Source organism: Staurois parvus, unplaced genomic scaffold (assembly GCF_062004578.1).
Source record: "Staurois parvus isolate SC_StPar_1 unplaced genomic scaffold, SC_StPar_1.0 ptg000361l, whole genome shotgun sequence".
Classification (NCBI taxonomy): Eukaryota; Metazoa; Chordata; class Amphibia; order Anura; family Ranidae; genus Staurois; species Staurois parvus.
This window is the reverse complement of record NW_028318157.1, coordinates 17599615-17612907: the sequence shown is the minus strand read 5'-3', so window position 1 is coordinate 17612907 and position 13293 is coordinate 17599615. Positions and strand designations below refer to the sequence as shown.

At 38.8% G+C, this 13293-nt stretch overlaps 1 protein-coding gene across 6 annotated transcripts in view; it reads right to left on the bottom strand.

Moving 5' to 3' along the window:
• Nucleotides 1–13293, bottom strand: part of FGF13 (fibroblast growth factor 13) — a 489250-nt gene that overhangs the window by 150618 nt on the left and 325339 nt on the right. The window contains exon 1 of one of the 6 annotated variants that reach the window (XM_089684980.1): nucleotides 1278–1323. The exons of the other annotated variants lie outside the window; for them this stretch is intronic. Coding sequence (XP_089541106.1) covers nucleotides 1278–1308 — 31 coding nt within the window. The 5' untranslated portion in view covers nucleotides 1309–1323. Of the gene's footprint in view, nucleotides 1–1277; nucleotides 1324–13293 lie in introns of those variants that run through there. 6 annotated transcript variants of the gene reach the window in all.

The window sequence follows — 13293 nt, the reverse complement described above, 5'->3', positions numbered from 1 at the left end:
CAAGTCAGGCAGGGCAGCCGCCCTGCAATTCTCCCATGCCAGGTTCTTTTAATTGTCATAAAACACCAATGCATATTCATAGTTAGGAGCTGTCCTTGGTGCTAAGCAATTATTCAGGTCCAATGAATTGATACAGTACAAGCCTTATCACTGCTCAAATAAACACAACAGCCTGTGAAACACAACACTCAAGCTATTGTTGATACAGCTCAGCAATACAGTAAAACAGCTAGCAACTCTATATCCTCATCCCTTCCATTCCAGCCAATAATATAAGCAAATAATGAAAATAAAAACCTAACAATTAAGAGGATAATGGTAATCCATTGTGATCTAGTGTATTCTGTATATGCTACTTTCATAATGGATTTCAAAAACATATATTAATTATCTACTCCACTGAGCAGGTTTTAAGTAGCTATATTAACCTGATATTACTACCAAGCCCCATAGCAACTTATAGTCTATCCATACATTTATTAAACAGTTTCTTGATGAGCAGTACAAATGGCAGGAAGCCATTAGTAAATGTCTAAGTGAAATCCATGCTGCTGTTTATACCAGAGAGAGGAAAACAGGATGTCTTGGCTAATATTCAGATTTGTGGGCGTTGGTTCATACAGTAAGCCTGTCTAATTAGTTCGGGGAAATGTGAACAAAGGTTCTGCTATGCTAATAATAGGTAAAGTAAATATGATAAGCAAACAGCATATTAACATATTCCAATTAGGCTTCCTAATATCTCAGTTCTTATGTAAAAGTCATTTATTTTCCAAGGCAATGAGGTGCATCATTTTGGTGATAGATAGATAGATAGATAGATAGATAGATAGATAGATAGACAGATAGATAGATAGATAGATCTGTATACACACATTTATTCTAGAATATCCCAGAAACAATCAAGAATTTGAAAATATAAAGCATTCTTACTATGCTAAATGAACAAGAACCACTTCTCCGTTGGTAAACATGTTGTATATCTATAACAACAGACACAAACTATCACATCTCACGTCACAAGGACATACATTGTAATTTAGGGTCGGCTGACATGTCAAACAATAATCATACATTATATCAATAACGGACGTAATCCTATTCCATTAGCAAGCACAATATCAGATTTTCCACTTACAAAGAAAACATTTTAAACCAACCTGACAAGTGCCTCCATTACAATGGTAAAATCAAAATCTTCCACGCCCATCCAGCTTACACAAATGTGTATTTCAGTATCTCCTTCTAAATCATTGAAGATTCGGAGAGTTTCTTACCTGAATTGGACTTTCTTAAGCCCAGAGCCATCTTGGTTTGGAGAAGTGCTCCGGCTCAGCTGCAGTGTACATTTGCAGCAGGCAAACAGACGGGGAAAGTTTAAGGCATATTTAAAGTATTCTCCAAGGTATTGGCCAGAACCATCAAGCCCCTACTAGTGGTAAACAGAGATCATTAATGGGCATTAATGACAGACCATTATGACTTTCAGAGATCATTAATGATTCATCACATAGCAGAATTGTTCTGGCAGGATCTGACAATTTCTTGTATCTGAATGTCGCCCCGTCCTTTTATTCGGAGCTTAAACATGTTAGATTTTTTTAGGACAAATATTTATTGCATTGTCTAGGATTACGAAGGGAAAAAAAAAATAGAAAAGAGGTTTGTAACTGGACACTGGCTTACATTGAATTATCTCTTTCAGCAAGCAGGCCCTGCTTGGTGGATTCAGCTTGATTTTCATCAATTCGATCAGGGAACAGATAGAAAAGAGTATTCCTTCTGGTGAAAATGGAGTTGTTTACTTTCAATGAGGCTAAATTATTCATGATTATTAAAACACAGTAAAATGAAGCATTTCAATTAACACTTTTTTTCAAAATGTTAAAATATTTAAATATTTTACATTCCACTTTAATTGAACGGAGGAGTATGTATATCTATAGGAGGGGATACAATGACACTAATCAATATAAATTATGTTGGGAAAGATATTACATAGTATAACATATTTCGGCATAGCTAAAAGGCAAGTTAATTTTTTTTCTGTTATTAAGGATCACAACTGAGACAGGAGACTTGGTTAAATAATAAAGGGATCCAAACCATTGTAAATTTTCAATAAACTCTCATTTTATCTCTGCTAGCTTAGAAAAGAGATACATATATCAGAAAAAAAATTGGAAGAGGTCTGATCCTTCAGTGTTCACTGAAATAGAGATTACCAGGAAAAATAGAAAACCTTTATCTGATTGGGACCTTCCTATGGACCAACAAAGAGAAGACATAACTTTCTGCAACCCACTAGAGCAAGAACCATATCCTGAAGAATTAAATCCACCCCTAATGTACAGTACTTCTCATTAAGTACCAATGCATTGTATGGTCACAGTACAATATTGGAATTCAGCAGCAGTTGACAATAAGCACAAGAAATGAAAAGCTCAACTCTATATTAATCATGTAAATAGAAAGTTGTGAATTACAACTCTAGGTGGGAAGTAGAAAATTCCTGAGGCCAGTCCATGTACAACCATCATAAGTTGACCATCCCTACTGGTACATGACAGCTGGTGCAACAGTTTGTACTATGCCTGCAGAATCTAAAGCATGTTCCAGAGAGGTCCAGATATTTTAGATTTGCCCATTGGCATCTATTGCTAAAAATGTTAAATTACTACCACATTACTAAAAGTAAGACTGTATATTAAATCCTTAAATATCACTTTGTAAAAAAATAGGGTGTTGCTACATCCCAACAAACTAGACTGTGTTATATTTCCATCCTTGCATTAATACTTCCTAAAGGGGCAACAAAAATGTCAATTTGTGTGTTCACATAATGCATAATACACAGTGTGTTAGTTGAAGAAAATCATTATGGGATGTGCTGACTTACATTACTAGCACAAGTTTGATGTGTCAACTTCTGCAGTAAACATTGACAATTCATTAATAGTAGAGAGGGAAGAGGCTTTAATGCATGCACTCTTTCCGGCACTCTTTAGGACAGGAAAGTAGATGTACTAATGAAATTACTCTTACCGACAGTGGATAGCAAAACTATTGGCTGCCTTCTTTAGACATACAGACTCTCATCTTTATCCGGAAAATCCTATCATGAAAATAACAAACAGCTAGAAAGTCATTGATCCACCAAAGGTCACTTAGGTCAGATTCACATGGGCGCTGAATGCCAAAAAGCATGTCCAGCATATGCTTCTCTACTTTAGAACTTGAGAAAGAGGGACATGCTAGGGAGATGAATAACTGTGGAACATCTCTGACTGACTGACCATTGAGTCAGTATTAGGATCCGGAATTTAGTACAAATTGTTGGATAGTGCTGTGGAAACTGGGACGGTTGGGAGGTATGTGTGTATTGGCCATACCATTAGAGCAATGCTCCACCCATGTTCCAACCATTTGTCCAGTGAGGGGTAGTGTGAAACAATGTATTGAAGAGGGAGATTCAACTCTACCTAAAGCCTAGTACACAATCAGAAAAATATTGCTTTTAATGTGATCGCGATAAGCTGATTGCTATTACACAGCTTTTGTTCGAAATTACTCAAAGGGACAAGCATGAAAATGTTTCTTGTACGATTTTCGTTTAAACAGTACAATTTTAGTCTGAAAATACAATACAATATATTACATCACTTCCGAATTTTTCTGTCGTACAAGAATTTTTATAACTTTAGTAACTTCTTCATTTTCGATGAGGCTAGTATGCAAAAAACCCCCCAAAAAACAGACGATCATTTATCTGATATTTTCATCATGTGTACGGGCCTTTGGTTTTAAAGCCTGATAACATTTAGGCAGGCTTGTCAAGTTTCAAAGCCCAAAAATCACTTGCATAAGTACTGCACCATTAGACTCATGACAATTCATTTGAACTGTCTTCATGAGGTGCAGTCACTCCTCCTATCTTGATATCTCAAGCATGGGTTGAGGACTATGCAATCCGTTTGGCATTACTGCATCTCATGGTCTTTAGCAATCTGTTTCACTTCAGTTTCTGAAAAGTCTGAACTTTTTTCTGACTTGAAATGTAATTAATATTAAATACTGAATCAGAAGTATCTGACATTTACAAAAGTTTGATTTATGTGCAGGACATGCAGTACATTTATTTCAAAATTTAGCAGTAAAGCGGTTGATATACTAAAACTGGAGAGTGCAAAAGTTGGTGCAACTATGCATGGTAGCCAATCAGCTTCTAACTTCATCTTGTTCAAACAAGTTTTGACAAAATAACCTGGAAGCTGATTGGGTTCTATGCAGAGCAGCACCAGATTTTGCACTCTCTGGCTTTAGTAAATCAACTCCAATGTATAACATACTGGGTGCATTGAGTGGAGTTACCAAAAATACTGGGTTCCCCCCCAAAACAACTTACCTCGACACTGACTACCACCAAGCCCACTGCTAATAAGTGGTTGCTCCCTTCCCACTTAACTGATTTTTAGGTGCCTATGGGCCCCTAACCTGTATGCCAGTGCAAGCAATAAGTGAAGGTTGTAACATTAAAAAAAAAAAAAAAGACTACATAAAATTAACCTTTATTCCTCTTTTTTTAATGAATTTTTACCTTTACAGGGTCCAGCAAGGTCCAGAGCTTAGGGGAGCAGGAAACTCCTCTTTTTCATTGCTCAAACAGTTAATAAAATAAATCCAGCCCATGTTTTTTTTTTAGTATAATGTGCAAATAAATAACATCCTGCTCCTTAACAAATATACAGTATACTGTATATACAAAATAAAATAAAAATACTGTACATACAAATGTTCCTTGAAAAACAGATCCACAGTGTACCTAATGTATGTAAACATTCATGTGTCAAGCTGCAACATAAGTAGCAATCTTCTCAAAACAAATATAACAATCTTTTTTGTAGTCCTTCCATGAAAAAAAACACCAAAGGGCTCTCACTACACCTGTGATAAAACTCACCACAGCTTTAGGACTCATTCACGTGGGAACTGAGGGCTATATACCGTAAATGGGACCATTTTTTGCAGCATTTCTAGACACCAGGTGTTGTGTGCAGGCAGCCCATTGAGGTCTATTAAGATACAGTGGCTGCACGGACTCAGCATGTACATGGCACTCAGCAGCCATGTGAACTAGGTCTTAAGCCTTACTATATTTTCCTTTAAAACACACCATTTATCAGTAGGACTTCCTCTGTGTTTCTTTTCTCCACTCTTCACAGTATTTCCTTTCTTATATTTGAAGCAATGCAGTTAGACAATAAACAAATATCCACACAGTGTAATATTGGTATGATTTCTGAATTTATTACCACTTTGTAAAATATGCACTCACATACTTTGGTTCTACAGTCTCCACCAGTTTCAACCAAATTGGTCAACCTACAAAGCACTGCAGACCAAAGGTTTGAGTGGAAACCAGCGTCCTCTCCTCCACTTGTATCAATGGTTCAGACTGGTGGTGGTAGTGTAATGGTGTGGGGGATATTTTCTTGGCATTAGCAAGGTGTACCTAATAAAGTGGCCGATGAGTGTAATTAAAGTGTTACTAAACCCACAACAGTACAATCAGTCTGTATATGCAGTAAAGCATGCATGTTATACTCACTGTGGAACCTACGGGGTTAATCCTCCACATTGTGTAAAAAAAGGCTGTTTGACCCTGTCTTCTCTGATCCTCCTCTTCTTCCACATTCCCACATTCCCTATTCCATTTGCTGATAGTACAGAGCCCTAGGAGGTACTCTGCACATGCTATGTTTGGTGTGTATTGCTAGAGAGTTTTTGTTTTCTTTTTGGGAGGGTGCAGGTGATCAGCAGAGGGCCAATCAGCACTGTCCAGACAGAGGGGTCAGGGGTCATGAAGCCTAAAAACAGTCATAGGAGACCTTCTACAAGATTAACCAGTGCTCAGCCGGACACTGATAGAAGTTACAAGACTGCTACTGTATATACTGTTGATGAGAAAAAGTAATTAGCAGTTTACATTTACTAAAACTTCCATGTTCTGTGTCCTTTGAAAGATTGTATAGTGTGAATCCAGGATTATGGGTTTATTAACACTTTAAAACTTAAAATATAAGTTTTTGCAACATTAATAGGACATTTTACATCAATTTGGTCTCTTGCACATGCATACCTACAACACTGCAAATTACCTTTCAATAGGAATATGATGTACTGTACATGTCAAGAGTTACAAATATTACAATTCATGTTGTGTTTCAAAGCAACACAGTCATTATTACATACTCTGTTTATTGCTGCTAGCAGAATTACTGCCACTGGCAGCAGCAGTCGAATTCATCAGAATCCTCCACGTGAACAGCTATGCTTTGTAGCAATCTGTGTTTCTGATAGTACCATATGTTTCCCTGTGATGTCACTGCCCATTCCCTTGTTGTCCTGTTCTGGAAAGCCTGTTCCAATGAATGTTTTGGGATGGTGCCCAGAATTCTCTGTTAATGCCTCTGGCATACTGGTACAGAAAGGAATTGCATAATATAAAAGAATCACCGCTCCTTATGTCTTAAATCACAAACAGCAGCAACATTGGCAGATTCAAACACAGGTGATCCTGGAAGCACAAGACCATTTACTCAATACTTGGAGACACTGGGGGAGCTACATGGACTGCTAAAAATGTCATGACCACCTATAAAGCACAACGCCAGTAACTGCTTACATTCTCCAAAAATTGACGGCTACAACTTCAATGCTGGTTGCTGTAGGCAAAAGTTCCACTATGCCTTTTTAGTTCAAACAGGACTTTGTTCAATTGTTTCCTTTACATTTTCAATGCAGTACAATGGTCAAAAGTTAAAACATGAAGTACTTCAAGGCAGGGTGGGTTAGAGAAGGGGAGTGGAGGAGGGAAAGTATAAAATGTCAATGGTCAAACACTATAGTATACTGTACTCTTGAGCGGGATTGTAGCTGAATATAAGTGGGCAATAACATGCGAGTGGTGAGATTTAAATATGTTGGGAGAGAGAATGGAGTTGGGGGGCCCTCTGGGTACAGTGATGATGGTCCTCGCTAATTATCATTAAGTCAAACCCAGAAAAGTGGTTTTCATTGGAGTTTTTCCTGTTACCAGACACCAGGGTCTCCATGGTCATAATTTCATTTAGGATCTATGGCCATTCTACAATGTGAGGAGTGGCCTATTTCCAGCAATGAGAGATAGTAACCTGAGTTGCTAATAGGCAATATTTAGGATGCTTTTCTTGATTTTGGAGAGGGACCCAGGTATCAATGACAGGAGAGCCACCTGAGAGGAGGCTGTAATATCCGATACTTTACCTTTTTAACCACTTGCGAACAGCTCACTGTACATAGGAAATAGCCAAAGCAGGGCGCTGAGGTTAATATCATGCAAAAAACCACCTGCCCCTACCGCTGCATGTTTAGTGGCCATTTATTGCCTCTGTGTACCTTCAGCAAATCGGACTTGGTGTTTCAACCTGCTGTGTCATTATCCACTGGTGGATTGGTGAATTCTGATATGTAAGTGTGCTGCTTTTAATAAAGGTTGTTTTTCACTTGGTATTAACCTCAACGCCCTGCTTTTTGCTATTTCCTGATTTTTGAGGTGATCCTGTCTAGATCTCACAGGAGCTGCAGAGGTGAACCACGTTCCATCCATCCATTCATTCATCCATCCACCTTTTATTCATCCATCACCCATCCATCCCTTCATCCACTCCCCTACTATTCATCTACTATTGCAATAATTGCTGCTATACGACAGACTCTTAATCCATGGACTAATTGTTGTTACACAGTACAAAGATGCTCTGGATGTTCTGTGTAATTTTATACAGGTTTCACTGTACATACACTGCGACAGTGCGGGACCGCTGTGCTGGATCATGTACATGTATGCGCACTGCCCTGGCTGTGCTGTCATTCGCTACATCACAAACTGTTCAGAGAGTCCCAGCCGAAGATTTATGGCCAGGACCCACTGATCGGCTAAGTGAATTACAGAGGAGAGCCTTGTGTTGGTAAACAACACAGGGCTCTCTTACAGACAGAAGCAATGTGCCGTTTTTTTTCTCCCTGCGAAGCAGGGAGTAAGAACCGGCACATTGCTTAGTAAAAACAGCACATACTACCCATAGTAAACATTGTTAGACACATAGTTAACCCTTTGATTGCCCCTAAATGTTACCCCCTTCTGTATTAGTGGCAGTTAGTCAGTTCCCATAAAGTGTTAGTTAGTGTCAGACTGTCTTCTGCACTGTCACAGTCCCACTATAAGATGCTGATCATCGCCATTGCTAGAATAAAATAAATAAATAAATGAAAATACCAGTATATATACCATCGTTTGTAGATGCTATAACTTTCACTCATACCAATTAATATACACTTTTTGGGAATTTTTTTTTTTTATGAAAGACATATAGCAGAATACATTTTGGCCTAAATTTATGAAGAAATTTGTTTTTTTTCTTCACCTTTTTTATTGGATATGTTTTGTAGCAGAAAGTAAAAAATACTGTTTTTTTTTCAAAATGTTTGCTCTTTTTTTGTTGATATAATACAAAAATAAAAAACCAAGTGGTGATCAAATACCACCAAAAGAAATCTCTATTTGCGTGAAAAAAATAATATAAATTTGTGTACAGCATTGCATGACTGTGCAATCGACAGTTAAAGTAGCGCAGTGTCGAATAGCAAAAAATGGTCTGGTCACGAAGGGGGTAAAACCTTCCAAAGCTTAATTTTAAACATCAGTCCCCATGTTCATGTTCAACTTCAACTGTATATGAATGGTGGTCATTTCCAGGTATGATTTGCAGAAGGTACAAGAGAATGCTCTTTACTCTGTGGCTAAAGACTTCCCTATACATAATTCTCCATTGTCGGGGGACAGGAAGGGGTTATGTAATGAGACTGGGGACCAATTAGCTATGCAAAACTGACAGAATGAAATATGAACTCTAATTGACTGCTCTGGGTAGCTGCTCTTTACATTATTGAAAAAGTCTACCAGCAATAAATCCAGTCTGCTTTGGTCTATATGTAAATGTGTACTTTGGTACAGCATATACAATGTACTGAAACCTCAGATGACCTAGTAATGACAGGTTAATACTAACCTTTAGGCAGTTACACAAAAAGGTAATAAATAATGTTACATATTTATGTAAAATATAATTAAATGTACTTTATGTGAATGCACATGTACTATAAATTCTTGAATCTTGATATTATCTGCCTGTAATCCTCTGTACAACAGCACAGAGTCTCAAGAGTGGGAGAGTCAGCATTCTAATCCAATGGTGGCTCTATTGTTTTGCACAACTTTGCCTGTCTAAAGCCTCGTGCACACAGACATTTAGCAACTCCTGTGTGGAGAGACATAAAATTCCCAGGGCTTTCTGGAACCCAGGGAACTAAGTGTGCCACCTACAACCACCAATTCAAGTGAATGGTTTGTGCAACTCTGCTAAGTTTCAGCTTCTGCATCACCATTTACCCATGCATACACATACAGTGCTTCTTCCTGAATGTGCCACGTTTGTGTTCAGGGAGAAGCACAATACATGCCTGTGAGGGTATATGCCAATGCAGAAGCCATCAGCATTTACCTAGCACCACTGTGTACAGACATTCACTTGTATTGGTGGCTGTATGCGGCATGTGCAGCTGCCCGGGTGCCAGAAAGCACTGGAGATTTTACTCCTCAGCACACAGGAGCTACTTCATGTCTTGTGCATGAGGTAAAAGACAGAGAACATGCTTACAGAAGAGGAGAGCACAAGGATAACCTCATCAGTCTGCTGCTGTTCCTTCACTGTCCAGTCATACGTGGGATAGGTACTAGACAAGGCTGCAATGCTCTACTGCAGTATGGTCAGTAGAAAAATTCAGACTCCAGATTTGCTGTCTGGCAATAGTATCTTCATAACAGGACTAGCTGAACTTAAAGGTTTACTAAACCCAGGACCCTGCATTCACTATATTTGGTCTCCCACATTACACAGAACATGGAAATGCAATTATTTTAGTAAATGTAAACTTCTAAATACCTTTTCTCATCAGCAATTAGAGCAGTCTTGTCTCTTCAGCAGAACAATGGTTGAAACCTGTAGGAGCTTTCTTTCTGCTCTAGGAGGATGCAGTATCCCTGACCTCTGTCTCTTATTGGCCTGATTGGCCCTGTTCTGATCACATGCACTCTCCCAAGAAACAAAAAAACCTCTCTAGCTATACACACTAAACTGAGAATGTGCATGTGACTACGGTTTCAGTCTGTCTTATCAGGTGGGCATTTGAACAAGAGGAGGGGCAGAGAAAACTTGACCAAATGGCCTTTTTACACAGTGCAGAGGATTAACCCCTTAGGTTCCACAGTGAGTATATCAAGCATGCATATATAGACTGATTTTACTGTTGTGGGTTTAGTAACACTTTAATTACATCCTTTTGCAGGTAAAAGAGGTCATATACACTTATAACTGTTTATTTAGCGATTTGCCTGGACTTCATCTTTTTAAAGCCTTAGAGAGAAAAAGGTTAGCAAAAAACATTACTTTAAAGTGGTAGTAAGCCACATTAAAAAAAAAATATCCCTGCAAGATAATTCCACAATGTGATAGTATGCATCACATACTAGTACATTATTTATTATTACACAGGATTTATATAGCACCAACAGTTTGCTCAGTGCTTTACAATATAACAGGAGACAATACAGCAACAATACAGTTCAATACAAGAGGGAAAGGAGGGCCCTGCTCCTTGGAGCTTACAATCTAGGAGGGAGGGGCTAGTGGTACAATAGGTAATAACTGTGGGGGATGGACTGGTTGGAAGAGTAGAAGATTCCATTATTAGCTGAGGGCAGGATAGGCTTCCTTGAAGAGATAGGTTTTCAGAGATCGCCTAAAAGGTATTAAAAACGTACCTTAAAACAAAGCCCTCCAGTGGCGTGCTGTCACTGCTGACAGGGCTTCCATCTTCACCCAGTCTTCCTTCCAGGTAAGTAGGCTCAGGCCACTTGAATGGCCGAGCCGCGATGATGTCACTCCTGCGTGTGGGAATCACAGCTGCAGCACAGCTCTCTCAATGGATGGCCTGCTGTCCATTGAGAGTGCAGTGTGCATGCGCTGGTAAAGTTCACAGCTCTACTACAGCAAACATCTCCCAAATGGTGCATGTTTAGGAGACATTTACTGTACCTACAGGGAAGCCTTATTATAGGCTTACCTGTAGGTATAAATCATGAAAAAGGACTTTACTACCACTATAATCATCCTGCAACTTAAGAACTTTCCAAACATTCAGTTTCAGAATATGAAATTAATAATATAAAATAAATAGTAGAACAGCATAGTTCTGTTTTTTTTTCTTTAAACTCAAAGGCTCAAAAATGTATATCTGTCAGAGCTGAGCCCTTATTAAAGTTACAATACCTGCTCTGATTTTTTCAATATTAAAATAACAAACATGTCATACTTACCTGCTCTGTGCATTGGTTTTGCACACAGCAGCCTTGATACTCCTATACTGGGGTCCCCCGCTGGTGCTCTTAGCTCCTCCCCTCTGCTAAGTGCCCCCATAGCAAGCCAATTGCTATGGGGGCATTCACCTGTGCTCTCTCCCGAGCCAGCTCTGTGTGTTCATTGACATACAGGGCTAGGCCCGACCACCTGCTCCCTTCTCAGGGGCTGTGATTGACAGCAGCTGGAGCCAATTGCTCCTGCTACTGTCTCTGAGCTCATGTGAAGGTAGAGAGCTGCACATTTGCTAGATAGAGATTGGGCTCAAGTAAGTATAAGGGGGGCTGGGGAGCTACATGCAGAGAATTCATTAATGTTACAAAAAAACCTTCTGCCTTTAAAACCACTTTAATTACATTTTTTAATGATGTAATGCCTATGAAATGTGTTGGCCTTGGACCCTTTGTTTCTTGGGGAATTTTTACAATAAAGCATTGTTGCCCATATGCCAGAAGCATGAGAAATGACATTGATGCCTAGGTGCCAGGAACAGAGTCACAAGACATTAGATTGCTTAAAGCAGATAAGAAGTGTTTGTGAGATTGAACATTTTTGTGACTAGAAATGTTACATTAGGCTGCTTAAATTAGATAAGAACTTGTTTGTGCATTTAAAAATGTTTTGATAAGTTAGAAATCTTTAAGTTAAGGGTAGATAAGAAGCTGATTTGTGGCAAAAGTGTGATATTACTTGATAAGACGTTGTTTGCAAGTAAAGTGGGTGGGTGTGAGTAAGGGACTTTTCTGCTGGCTCCTCCTGGAGTGGGCATGGTGCCCGCCCATTTCAGGAAAGATGCCAGAAACAGGGTATATAACGGGAAGCCTGAATGCAGTCAGTTGGGAGCCTTCCTATGCGAAAGAGGGTGCTCTGACGCTGGGAATTTTGCCAAGGCTATATGGGCTCATCGAATTGGTCACATTTAATGCTTCTCCGTGACCCCCTGTGCATTATGGTTCCAATGGGGTCTGTTCTTTCCCGTCTTCCTGTAGCTTTGGTAATGTATTAATTCTATGCTCTGACGCTGTCAAAAGATGTGTCTGTTTCATGCTGTAATGCTCACAATATTATTGGTGTGTGTTATTATGCAGATTGTGATGTCTATAAGATTTATCCTCTTGTGTGTCGTGTGAAAATAAAAGTGGAGGTTTTAACAGTGCAAGAATACTGCAGTTGGATTCTGTTATTTCTTGGAGTGCCGAGTGAATGCTATGATGTGTCAGGGAAGGTGTTCATTTGGCAGTGGGTCTCTCACATGCTTACAATAATTAATGGTGTAAATGCTGGTTAAATCGTACCTGTGTGGTGTGTGTGACTTGTTCTTGGTGTTTTTGTGTCCAGCATTGCATTACAGATGATAATAATTTAAAAAAAGAGACTTGCTTGCCAAAAAAATGGAAAGTATATATTAACAATAGGTGCATGCACATTTTATTTTATTGATTGCATTGGTGACACTAGGGTCATTAGTCAGAGTAGAATATAGCCAGATCCATGGTAGTGAAAGGACTTGTAGGAATATTATTGGGAGGAATGCATGCACATTGTCATGTCTCATATAGTTAACATGTTGAAATCTAAAATAAATTGAATAACTCAAGCACTAACTATAGTGAAATGAAAGCAAAAAAATACAATTAAATACTGTAGCCGCTAGTGCACACAACCCATGTCTCAGTGGGGCAAATTATACAATCATAATGTGAAGTGAAAAAATGCTGCGCTACATGAAACAATGGCACAATCCATTATAACCAAAAAACAAAGTGAATATATATAT